Raw genomic sequence first — 13523 nt, forward strand, 5'->3', positions numbered from 1 at the left:
GATTGCAGATTCTCACGTCTTCTCCTTGTTACTGCTACATGACATGAGTGAAACCCAAACAACTCAGCAAGCTACTTCTTCTGTTTTTTAAGTGATTTAGAAATTGGGTTAGCACCTCTGGGACTGTCAAGAGTTTATACTCCATGTTAGAGATTCTGTTTGTTCTGTTTTATTGATTATCTACATTGACTAATGTACATCAAAGCTAAATTTAAGGTTTATTCTGTCAGAGCTAAAATAAGTGCTGCACATTAACCAAATGATAAGTGATATTTTAATACTTTAATCATAGGTCAGTGATAAGAACATTTATATAAGTAATATTGTTTTTAGAGCCCACAGACAAATATGAGTATAAAAGAAACAATCTATAAGATACCAAGTGTTATGGACCGTTTGGACTGTCCAGGATGGATGGACACTTTAAAGAGGAAATTTGTTCAGTGAAGACATTTTTAAATCTTCAGTGATATTTATCCACTTTTGTAGGTCGAACTCGTCTGACATGTTTGATGGCGCTTTTAACATCAGTTTAATGACTTAATGATTCACTCTTAAAAGGTGTCTGGTGATTGAACTTGGAATATTGTGGTGCTTATTCACAGTGAAATACTGTCCAGCGGCAGAGTCTGATTAAAACCTTTACGTCAATATAATGACTTAATGCGATTCATCCTGAGCAAACATGTGAATAATAGGACTTTAAATCTGTTACCATGTGACAAACATTTACACAGTGATTATTATTCATTCGTTGGCATACATACATTGTTTGGTAAACACTTATGCTGACACTTGGAGCCTTTTCAGACAAACACAGTGCTGTCTGTACAAACAACACTGTGTTTGGCTTTTTTTTTTATGCAAGAAAGATTCAACAGATTATCTTATCTTTTCTGTGTTGAAATGGCACCATGACCTGACCACATCCACAACCCAGGGCAGATTCAGAATCCAAAAGGACGCAGCACTATGTGGAATCTTAAGTTTACATATCGGTATTCATTTTGAATTTATATATTTCTATTTATTTTGTCAGTCTGTGTGGATCTCATGAATAATATAAAGCCAGTCTACATAGGAGCACCATTAAGTCATGAATATATGCATGATATAATAGTGTTTGCTGAAACCAATGCATAGAAAACATATTGTCAGAGTCACTGTCTGCTGTGACAATCACTGCAAACCCTGGGATATGCAACATTAATAATAACCTATGATCAGATTTGTTTTATTTTTATGACTATTTTATTATCATGTTGTAACAGACAATTTTTTGCATGTCCTTTTTAATTTATCCATCATACATGTCTATAACGTGTTACATTTGTAATATAGAAACATAGTTTATATGCCTGCCTTGTGTATTCATTGCTTATTTTTGATATAAAAATGTAAATATTGCCATGCTTTTCCATACTTTTGCACTTTTTCTGTGTGTTTATATCCTACTGTGTAGTGTATGCAAAATGTATTTTCAGAATGAGCAAATATACACATACTGTATGTGTTACAGTTAAAACATTGTCATCCAGTTATAACTATGTTTTCAGAAGAAAACAAAACAAAAAAAAGCCTAGTTTATTTTTTCTGTGAAGCAGCATATGGTTGTGTCTTCACAGCCTTAATGCTTTTGAATTTTACAAATTTAGTGTCAGTCACTAATCTGGTTGGAATAAAATTGCTTTTGAAAAACAAGGACGCATCACCACATGTAATGATCTCTCCTTTCATTCCATTTCTTAAGAAAGAAGAGAAATCTTGCTGATGCTGCGCTGATCCCTACAAGGACCAGATGTTTTGTTTACATGATAAGGAAAAAAATCAGCAGGAAGCTAATCCAAATGCATGTAAACACTTTCACTTGTATGTTTTGCCCAAACCCGGCCCTTTGATCAGTTAATTTGTTTTGCTTTGTTTTTCCTCTTCTCTCATGGCACATGTCCACGAGTCATGTATTTCCCAGAGCAGGTCTTTTTTTCAAACATTAGGTTGTTTTCTGCACAATGTTCAGTGCTTCCATCGGAAACAATGGGTGAATTGTTTTCGGTTTATTCAACAGTTTGCAATTAAACTCGGAGTGTCCTTTTCTTCTTATAGTGTATTAATTGCATTTAATGTATAACAGTGACAAGTCAATCCAATAAAATCTAGCTGAACATAAACTTGCACACCTTTTTCCATCCTGTCAAATAAATTGTCGTATGGGTTGTAGTGGAGGCAAAAGATAATTTGGCTTGTGTAAAGGGAAAAGTCCCTACACAACTGAGTATAAAATAATAAAGAAGAAAACCTATGGAGTGAAGAGACGAGGCGTTCCCCAGTGATGGCTTCACAGGCTGTTTGCCTGATGAAATATACTGGCGGAATTACAACGCTGCAAGCTACACATGCATTGTTCCAAGGTTGTTCACAAAGACTTTGTAACTGTGCAGAGATTCACACAGATTTGAGAGCAAGTAAATTCATTTGTATTGCAGTACTTCCTTAACGAGAGAAGAAAACGTGACAATAAATTAATAAATCCGTGTGTATTGTCTGCTATTCCCTCGTGATGTGGACCTGCTGCGAGGCGATAAGAGACACCAAAACCTCATGCTGTCATGTTTAGCTTTGCGTTCCATTCGCAGTCGACCGTGGGACGTCCGGGGGAAACACGAGGACACAGGCGCAGCCGAGGCTCGGGGATTCCTCATAGCACACACGGAGTGCTATCACCGTCACTCTCACAGAAGTCAATCGGGGGACAGTGTAGATGGTCGCCAGTGATGGGAGGGACTCATCTTTGTCATGAGGGGACGGGGCGGCGGCTGATAATTGGGCGTGGGACTCGGTGGCAACAAAGCAACACGGCCTTCGTAATGAGATTAATGATGTTGTGTTAGGTCTTGTTTCACCAAGGAGAGGATTATCTCCGAACAGCCCTCCTAAGGTGAAGGAAAGGACAATTACTCAGACACAGATTCATCAGGCCCATTCAGACTCAGCTCAGAATTATGTTTCAGAGCTGGGTCAGGGCTCATTCCCACAGAAAAAAAGCAATTTACTCAAAAACTCCTCGGATGAGCATTAAGGTGTTGCAGAGTTATTGCTCTGCAAAGTTCAGATCGACTACAGATCAAACACCTCTGGGTGAATGTAAATATGCTTCTTGCATGTGACGAAGCAGAGTGCGTAATGATGGTTTGCTTTGTCAGAGATGAATTTTCTTGAGTTCTACTCTTTTTGAACACAGAAAAATATATTTTAAATTAAAGATCGTAAGGCCGTGTCAGGCAACAGCTTATACGATGTAGCACGGCTCTAGCAAATCTCTCTCCGAGGGCTGTCGGATGCAAACACATTCACGCCCATGCCTTTCATGTTTGTCAAGAACGGTTTCATAGAACGAAAGAATAAACTATCAACCTAACTGTCTGTCTGTCTATTTATTTATTAGCGGAAGTGACCATTTACTCCATTGTTTGTTCTGCCTGCCTTTTTTTCTGTTGTTGTACATGTACAAACTTAAATGTAACTGTAACTCTTTACAGTGTCTGTATACTGTATTTATGTTATTGCCACTGTCAGTACAAAAGCCAAGATACAAGGTTTTGAAATTAGTGTAGATTTGGATGCAGTTCAAAAAATAATAAATGCTAATAAGAGAGCTAATCGGGTGTCTGTTGCGTTTAGTTTGGTTTAATAAATAAATTAAAAAAATATATATATATAGATGAAATAGTCACGTTATTCAAGCAGGCTTTAGCTACTTTCTATTGAAAATAGTTGGCAAGACAGTCTCAACCCTGAATATAGGAAATTAAGCTTTTCTTGCATTACCTGTTAAAAAGTGTGCAGACATTAAGAAATTAAAGGCACTGCAATTAAAGAACAGTAGCTTTCGAGTGTATTACAAATAGTTGAAAAAGCACTGTTGCAGTCACACACAGACAAACGTTCCTTTATTGTGTATTTATGGACAGTTTGCACATTTATGATTTATCATTAGCAACAAGGATGATTCATCAACTGTAATAAAACCTTTCAGAGTTGTATTATTTGGAAAACAAATGAGCATGAATAAATAATGAAATGTGAATAAATCCGGTTCTTTTTTTTGTTTTTTTTCTTCCTTCCAGTGACTGAACTTGCTGTATACATTATAAATCAATTCATCTAGCAAAAACATGTCCTAACTTTATAAAACATGGGTTTTCAGTTCAAGTCCAGTGTCTTCAATAGCATCCTAAAGAAAAAAGAAATCCTCTGAAACCAGTAGTGAAATTCCACTATAATACATACAGTATCCAAGAAATATCATGAGGTTCTTCTCTAATAAAAACTGACATCATCCATCTAGAGGAATACCTACCCAGGTGCACAAGAAAAAAAACATTCTCTTGATGGCACGGAGGGGAGGAGGGTATAAATTAGGACCGATTATGTACTTTTTGGGAGCATTTAGATATTAACATTCTACTTACATGTTCCTCTTCCCCTTTTAATTAACACTGAGGCAACAGTGTAATCACAGTTAATCAGAAGTAACACTTTATTTTACAGTCTGTGATAGCTTATGTGTACTGTAATCCCAGCATTCACACAAAACACTGTTCAGATATGTACTCTTGGGTACCGATTCATTGCACTGAAGGGCATTAATGCTGACGCTAATCCCAAACATAAATGTACCGGTTTGTACATAAATGCCAAGAGAATAAGAGGGCTTTCAGGTGTAACACACCCCTCCCAGCAGAAAATTATTCGGAAGATGTAAGAACAGGAATTCGGGTATGTTGGACGATCAACCCTAGTATATGTCTAAATTTAGTTGCAAACTAAAAAAAAGGTCCGCAGTATATTAATATTGTATTCATATTTAAGGGTTTTTAAATATTAACATTTAAGGGATTATTTAGAGAGGCGTGTAAATGCTGTTCAAAATGTTGTCCCAGTTTTGTCATTCAAGGGCTACGCTTGGGATAAACTGGTCAAAACTGATGAACTGCTACCAAACTTTCTTGAGATCGTGTTGGTCAGAATATAGATAGATTTAAATTGAGGCAACATCAGGTTATTGGTGGGAGACTGGCAGCCATATTGGAGGACTTGGTAGTCACAGCAAATACGTGTTGATTAACCTGAAAACAAGATTTCACCAGAGTAAGAAATTTGTGCTACTTTACGTTAATACATTTTCACAAACACAAGTAACTGATTTTGTAATTAGATATTTTAGCAGTGGCAAACTAAAAGATTCAGGTCTGCATAGCTAATTAGCAAGTTAGCATTAGCTTGTTGTTACCAATAACCATTAGGTAGTTTTTTTTATTTTTTTATTTGCCCACTATGAGCTATTTAGCTAACACAAAAAAAAACAGATTATGATGATGATTTGGGCCATTAGACATTTTAAATACGTTTCCAATATCTGGGGTTTTGCAAATTAATTAAAAAAATGTATTTCTCTCTCTGAAATAAAAAAAAAAAAAAAAAAAAAAAAGGAAAACACCCCGACAGGTGAGAAATATATTTTAAAGTGGGACAATTTTGTCAAAAACATAATGTTTTCATACATTGATAAATTTGGGGATTTTGGGCCATTTTGCTTTCATAACATATCTTCTGTCAGACTACTGGAAAGAAAATACACAGGCGCTTCTTTTACTACACTTTGCGTGTTTGCACCTGTATATTTCTGCTAAAAAGTTAGCACATATAAAATGTTATATAAACAGGCTATGAATGACATATGAGGAAACCTCACTGGAAAAACCTTTAGAATATAGATAGTAATAAAACTGGAAAGCCTGGTGTATGTAAGTGCTACTGAAGTGAAGATTGGCTGGACTGTGAGAAAAAAAAAAGCATTTTGAGAAGACTGCCTTTCATTTTTAATTTAGTTTTTATTCCTATCAGTCTTCTGAAGGTTTTTATAGAGGAGCTTGTTTATATATTCTTCATAGCCTAAATTAATTTAACATGTATTTCCCAAAAACATTGCAGATGGATTTCTATGGCTTCGGCAGTATTTTCAAATTTATGTAGTTATGAAAATATATTTTTTTTCTAATCCCCTCTGTAAAAACCTTTGAGTCAAATATGTCAACAAAAGGAAACACAAAATTCAACCCTCGCATTATCCAAGATTTAGATCATCTGGACAGTTATGCAAATTAACACATACTTAACTTAATTGTTTCAGTATCATTTGCTTATTTAAACATTCAATTTCAAACAAAAAAAAATATCATGGTGATATCTACGGGGTACATTTTTCACCTCATTCATCTGAAGCGTGTTGTCTTAAATAGATTTCAAAGCTGTTTCCAAAAATGTTTTTAACTAAAAAAAACAATGGCATTGAAAAAGTTTGATAAAGTACTTCACTCAGGGTCCACTTAGAGCTTTTTCTATCATTCTTTCCCCGGAAATAGAAGAACTAAGATTGATTCATTAAACTAATATTTTCAAGGTAAAGATAAAACTGCATTTAAAAAGTGTATTTAAAATACACTTGCTTCACATTTGAAATACATTTTGAATAGAAGCACATATGGAATACCTTTTTAAGGTATTCCCAAATATACTTGAAATTCATCAGATGCAGTATTTATCACAACATAAAAAATGGCCAATATTGTTTAATTTTATGATTATTGGAGCACAAAATGTTCGTACTTTAAAAATGTTTTCTTTTCAGTTAACTGATACAGTGAAGACAATTTTGATATAAATCTCATGAGCCAGCTACTTATAACACTAATAACTGTTAGATATTTTTCTTCTTGGGTTTTGTACTGTATATACTTATTCATTATTTATGTAATATTTTAAAATAGCTCATTCTTTAAAGGACCAACATTGTAGCTTAAGTTGTGGCTGCGAGGAGATTTGTGACACAACTGGCAAAGCCTCTACAAAACAGAGAGATTGTAGAATAAAGTGCACTGTAACTGAATCACACACATCTTCCAAGTACAGTAGTTGTGCGCTGCGCAGCTTCAAACTGGAAAGAGGGCTCTGGGGTTCTCCTGGGGTCATTCATCAAAGTTGGACGGTGGAGAAATGCGCCTGTTGTTGGTATTAATAGCCTGGGGTGAAATAGGTCCTCTCCGCTGTGGAGACGATCTGGCAACTCAGGTGAGCCCTATCTCACTTTTCTCCACGTCTTTCTGGCTTGAGCCTCGTTCTCCTCAAGCTGTTACTACAAGAGAGGCAGCGAGTGTCATGAGAACATTTAAAAAAAAACACCCCCACCATCAACAGCACTCCGTGTGCTCTTGCTATTGCCCGGTTTAGTAAATCATATCACTCTGATAAATTCATGATTGATAAATTATCTTCTCTTTGTAGACAATAAAATTAAAATAATTTGTGGTAATTAAGGCAGTCTTTCCATTTACAAACATGATATTTAAACTCAGAAAATGTAATTGGGTAGGACAAAAAATGAAAGGTCGGACTTGTCCTAAAGAAGTCATGTTTACTTGCTCCGTAGGTGAAACCTTTCACGATTTCTTCTTTAGTCTCTTGAGGAAAAGTCTTGTAAAGTTCCCACATATTTTCCTGTCCCGTTTATCTGATCACCTTGTTTCCCATGGAGTCCCTCTAGACCTTATAGAAATCTGGGTTTCTCAATTTTAGCAGAAAGAAACCTCTGCGTTGGAGTTATACGTGCACCGACGGCACACTCTTGTTAAGGACTTGCGCCCTCATCAACTGGACGCTGGTCATTATCTTCTTCTGGTGGCCCATCAGTGTCACCCCGAGCCTCTGGATGTCTCTACACGGCACAAACACAGATACAAATCTTAGCTGCAGTGATCTATAATGGCTGAATGCTCTCTCAGACTCAAACTACACAGAATACACGGAATAATTGAATCAGATTTTAAAGGCTTTTTAGCACCACAGTGCAGTGGTCAGGGCCTACTTTCACCTCAAAAGTTCAACAGTTTACTTTTTAATGACATTCTACTTTAATGTTCTTTTAATGAGTAGCCCTTCTGGCGCTTTTTTTTTTTTTTTTTTTTTTAAACATTTGTTCAATTTGTTTGCGTTTTCTGGACAGTTTACAGTCCACATATCGACAGAAAATTAGGGCACAAAGGAAAGTTGATAGCAACTAATGTCTCTGACTGTAACTGAACCAAGGACTTTACATGTTTTTTCTCCTAACAATGCTGTAAAGTTATTTCCCATTTAAAGTTTTCCAATTGTTCAAATGGCTTTCTCTGATAGGCTTTTTAAAGTTATAGAAGCCTGCAGAAAGTTTAGAAATTTAGAGTTATTTAGTGAAAGGGAACAATACTTAACTCCGTGTAAACGGGTGATTTCACCCCTTACCCCCATGTCCCATCCCCTTTGAATCTGCCTTTGTTTCTCTGTTGCCACCACAAATTATCATAAAAAGTAAGTTATTTATTTTGAAATTATACGAGATGTTACAATAGTATGGTGATAGTTGAAGGACAGAATAGGTTCCTGACCCCGGACTCCGGTATAATGATACTGTAGGAGGTTTTGTTGTGAGTGTGTGACAAGGCTCAGTAGAAGAAACTCATGAGACCTAAGTGTGGTGGAGGGAGGTATTAAGCAATCAAGAAAATGAGAAGTATCTACTATCTACTAAAGTGCCAAAGTCAGAGCTAATTTATTTGTGTCAGGCAAATAGTTTAAGCCCTACGTGTAGTGAGTTCTTGTCTTACTAGATCTTTAAGTTACAAGCATTAGCTAACTACTGATAACAGTGCCCCATCACCTCTGAGCTGTTACTCTCCATCACAGTCAATACTTACCCTTGGTTCATGCTTATGATGTGTCCCAGAGTGTGATACCCCCCTGCTGCAAAGTGGTCCTTGTAGCGGCTCATCTTTATGGTGTCCAGCCACTCGTTTACTGAGTTACAGCTGCTGAAGTCGGGGATCGTTCTCTCCATCAGTGGAGGACTGCTTAAACTGTGGCAGAGACAGATGGCAAGGATAGTCAGAGAAGGATGGAGGAAGATGAATAGGAAGACAAAAAGATTAGTTGGAAAGAGTCAGAAAACAAGAAGAGTCAAAAAGTGAGCAAGAGGCCGAATGACTGGGGGAAAAAAGGGCTTTGAGATGCGCTAGTAACCGAGACAGAAAATCAATAGCAGTTAAAATGATAGAGAAGCCGCGGTGGCTGTGGTTGCAGGATGGCTGCTTTAGGTAGATTAATACAGGGGAAAATCCTTAACCCTCCTCCTTCTCTGCTTCTTACTCTACCAAGCGTTGCCCTCACCGCACACACACACACACACACATACACACGCACAGATGCGCGGTGCCATGCACCACTGACTCCACAGGACCTGGGATCTGAACTGAGCAATTTGCACAGGTCCTGCTTCAGGCCGGGTGTCCTCTCAAACCTGTTCCCAGATTCACTGCAGATCAATGTCAATATCACAGCGAGGCTTCTACTTTACGCACAGTGCGTCTATCAGAGATGAGCTTATTGGAAAATGAACATGACCGCTCGCTTCATCTGCCAGAGAACTTTGAGGGAAACTTTAGGCTGCAACTTTATCCCACCGCGTCCATGTTTGATAACAGCGGGATGAGATTGGATTTACTCTGCTTCCCACACCAGGACAGTTACTTAGCAGCCTAACAGTCTGTCACCGTATATTGTCCGGGAGATCATCTTCTCAGACCCTCGCAGGCAGGGCGTCTTGCTTTGATTTGCAGCTTAATCCGCTAATCACATAAACCAATATTTGATTAAATGTTGGCGGACTGTCCAGCCAAATTAAATCAAAAGACTCCTCGGCATGTGACACAATGCACCCATGTTGTGTTGCTGCAAATATGGATCTATTCAGTTGCCCACCCACCTGCAGAGTGTGTCCATAGACTTCAGGTTCTCTGGGTTGCGGATTAGCTTGTCAAGAACGGTGACTATCTGGCAAAAGCGTGGCCTCTCATTGCGATCCTTCTGCCAGCAGTCCAGCATGAGTGTGTGTAGAGCAGCAGGGCAGCCCATAGGAGCAGGCAGCCTGTAGCCCTCTTCCACAGATTTGATCACCTGCACATGTACAGAAAAGCACGCGTGTGACTACGGTGTCTGGTATGAACAAAAAAAAAAACGCAACTCTGGAAACAGGACTCACATCTCTGTTGGTGAGGTTCCAGTATGGTCGCTCTCCGTATGACATCACCTCCCACATAACCACGCCATAGCTCCACACATCACTTGAGGAGGAGAACTTTCTATAAGCGATGGCCTCCGGGGCCGTCCAGCGGATTGGGATTTTCCCGCCCTGTCGGGAACACAAAAAAAGTACAAGCAGAATGTAGAGCCGGAATCTCTATTGTTGTTCAAAACTATTAAAGAAATTCAATGAGCCACACTGGTGCACTAAGTGTGTTTTTCTTCCCTTAACATGAACACCCACACTGTAGTTTATTTTAATTATCATGTATATTATCCTGCTGATAGAAATAGATAGAAATACATTCTAATAAAGGGGTTTCCAACCAGAGGTATTTGTACCCAAAGTGTATTTCTGCGGCTACCAGGGGGCACTAGGAATGATTGTGAAGCAGCAAACTTTTGATTTGATCAAAATAATATATCCATATATTGTGTTAGCTATATCTGGGAAGAATTTAGGACTAAAAGCTTAAAGAATAGAAACCAAGCAAGCGGTAACGCTGAAAGAGTGTTAGCTAGAAGGAATAGATAAATGGGAAAAGGTACCAAAGAAAGATGACCAAAGAGCTGAAACATCTGCTTAAATAATTGAAATACTGTTGAAATGATTAGCAATGGTAGGATTGTTTAAATAGCTCGCAGTGTTAGATAAACTGTTGAAATTGAAAATGGAAAAAAAAAAAATCAATTAGAAACCCAAGTTTAATGGATAAGTGGCTCAACCTTCTGCTACTCCAAGTAGTAGCTATACAAGAGCTGATTTCAACAAATCAATTCAAACTGAGAAAAAGTTACACTGGACAAAAACTTTTATAAATATTTCTATATTATTGTTTAAATAATATCCATGTTAAAATTAGTCCTGCTCCATCTGCTTTCCAATCATGCCCAACAAGAACAGTCACTGAACTTTTTGATCGGACCTCATATCGTATCTGTGACAGCTGACACCATTTAAATGTCACTGCTTGTCAAAGAGGCTTATTTAAAGCAATAGGTCCACTTTGTATGTTAATCTGTACCAAAGCATCATATTTGATCAGCTTCTAATATGTTGTGTATATAGAATCTTAATCATAAATCACATGTATTGAGGAACTATGGCAGTAAAATAAAAAATAAAAAAATAAAAATGTATTCCGTTTCCCTCAACAGAAAGAGAAAGCAGCATAAAGTGCTGACTTTATTTTCATGAAAGTAGGAAGTTAAATGACACACTAAAGAGAGCCAGTATGTGTTCAGGACAAGACTAGACTTGCAAATGTTTGCAAGTATGTGAACTACTTACATTATTCTTGATATAAAAGTGACACTTAATTAGGCTGACAAATGAATACATCACTTCCCAAACAAACAATGCACTCCCTCTGGGTTATTTTAAACATTTCAAGGTTACTCTCACAATGTAGCCCATTAAAGACACTTAATGTCCTGCTCAACATTTAAAAACCAACCCGGTGGAATTCACTAACCTTTTCTCATGGTCTCAGTACTTTCTGTTTCATCAAAGTGACTTTGCTGCAACCTTTGATTCCACACAAGTAGCTTTTCTTCCGCCTTTCCGCAATATTAATCTTCAACCATTATCAGGCATTAATTCGCGGTGTGCTGTAATGATGCTATAGGGTCTGTAGTGTCACAGCCTACAATCCTTTTCCCCTTCAGAATGTGTGTGATGTTGCACATAATCACCTCACCTCGCTCTCTGAAATCTGATTACGGTGCTTTTACACATTATTACAGACAAATGGGTCAGGCGCTGATTTCCATCTGTATGCTGATAGCATCGGAATTTAAAAGCTTTTTTATTTATTTATTTATTTTTTAGTTTCAATACATTTGTTCCCAACAGTCCTCAGGTTTAATATTGGACTACTTTCTACTGGAGCGCCTTTAGCATCAAGACAGTTTTACTTTGCTCCTACTTTCATGTGACTTAGATTGTGTTTGTATTGCTTTTGTAAGTTTATTTGTCTCAAACTTGTATTTGTGTCTTGCCGGATGTCATTGGAAATTAAAATTCCTATTTACTTATCAGTTTTCTTCACAAAATATATATATATATATAATAAATATTAGCCCCCCCCCCAAAAAAAAAAAAATCACCATGTGACGACGTTCTGCCTATAACTCAAATTTATCAATTTGACCTTTTTTTAAATTTAAATTTATGGTATTTGGTATTTTTTATGTGCAGTACATTGTGATGTTCATACAGAATTTGTGGATTTTGAAAATTCAAAGAACTTCCTAGTTGCCTAACATAACTTTGATATACAAAGTTCAGTTTAATAGTTACAGTGGGTACGGAAAGTATTCAGACCCCTTTAAATTTTTCACTCTTTGTTTCATTGCAGCCATTTGCTAAAATCAAAAAAGTTCATTTTATTTCTCATTAATGTACACTCAGGACCGCATCTTGACAGAAAAAAACAGAAATGTAGAAATTTGTGCAAATTTATTAAAAAAGAAAAACTGAAATATCACATGGTCATAAGTATTCAGACCCTTTGCTGTGACACTCATATTTAACTCACATGCTGTCCATTTCTTCTGATCCTCCTTGAGATGGTTCTACTCCTTCATTGGAGTCCAACTGTGTTTAATAAAACTGATTGGACTTGATTAGGAAAGGCACACACCTGTCTATATAAGACCTTACAGCTCACAGTGCATGTCAGAGCAAATGAGAATCATGAGGTCAAAGGAACTGTCCAAGGAGCTCAGAGACAGAATTGTGGCAAGGCACAGATCTGGCCAAGGTTACAAAATCATTTCTTTCTTCCTAAGAGCACAGTGGCCTCCATAATCCTGAAATGGAAGAAGTTTGGGACGACCAGAACTCTTCCTAGACCTGGCCGTCCAGCCAAACTGAGCAATCGTGGGAGAAGAGCCTTGGTGAGAGAGGTAAAGAAGAACCCAAAGATCACTGTGGCTGAGCTCCAGAGATGCAGTAGGGAGATGGGAGAAAGTTCCACAAAGTCAACTATCACTGCAGCCCTCCACCAGTCGGGGCTTTATGGCAGAGTGGCCCGACGGAAGCCTCTCCTCAGCGCAAGACATATGAAAGCCCACATAGAGTTTGCCAAAAAAACACATGAAGGACTCCCAGACTATGAGAAATAAGATTCTCTGGTCTGATGAGACCAAGATTGAACTTTTTGGCGTTAATTCTAAGCGGTATGTGTGGAGAAAACCAGGCACTGCTCATCACCTGCCCAATACAATCCCAACAGTGAAACATGGTGGTGGCAGCATCATGCTATGGGGGTGTTTTTCAGCTGCAGGGACAGGACGACTGGTTGCAATTGAAGGAAAGATGAATGCGGCCAAGTACAGAGATATCCTGGAAG

General features: G+C 37.7%; 1 protein-coding gene across 4 annotated transcripts in view; it reads right to left on the minus strand.

The window, feature by feature from the left end:
* Nucleotides 1-4678: 4678 nt before the first annotated feature.
* Nucleotides 4679-13523, minus strand: part of epha8 (eph receptor A8) — a 115580-nt gene continuing 106735 nt past the window's right edge. For all 4 annotated transcript variants that reach the window (XM_069703222.1, XM_069703221.1, XM_069703220.1 and 1 more), the window contains exons 17-20: nucleotides 10127-10276; nucleotides 9851-10041; nucleotides 8787-8945; nucleotides 4679-7771 (exon numbers count right to left, since the gene is read on the minus strand). In XM_069703222.1, coding sequence (XP_069559323.1) covers nucleotides 7657-7771; nucleotides 8787-8945; nucleotides 9851-10041; nucleotides 10127-10276 — 615 coding nt within the window. In that variant the 3' untranslated portion in view covers nucleotides 4679-7656. The remainder of the gene's footprint in view (nucleotides 7772-8786; nucleotides 8946-9850; nucleotides 10042-10126; nucleotides 10277-13523) is intronic.

Source organism: Brachyistius frenatus, unplaced genomic scaffold (genome assembly GCF_029030835.1).
Source record: "Brachyistius frenatus isolate BFR_SWC_R1_liver_20210118 unplaced genomic scaffold, ASM2903083v1 Contig_45, whole genome shotgun sequence".
Lineage (NCBI taxonomy): Eukaryota > Metazoa > Chordata > Actinopteri > Embiotocidae > Brachyistius > Brachyistius frenatus.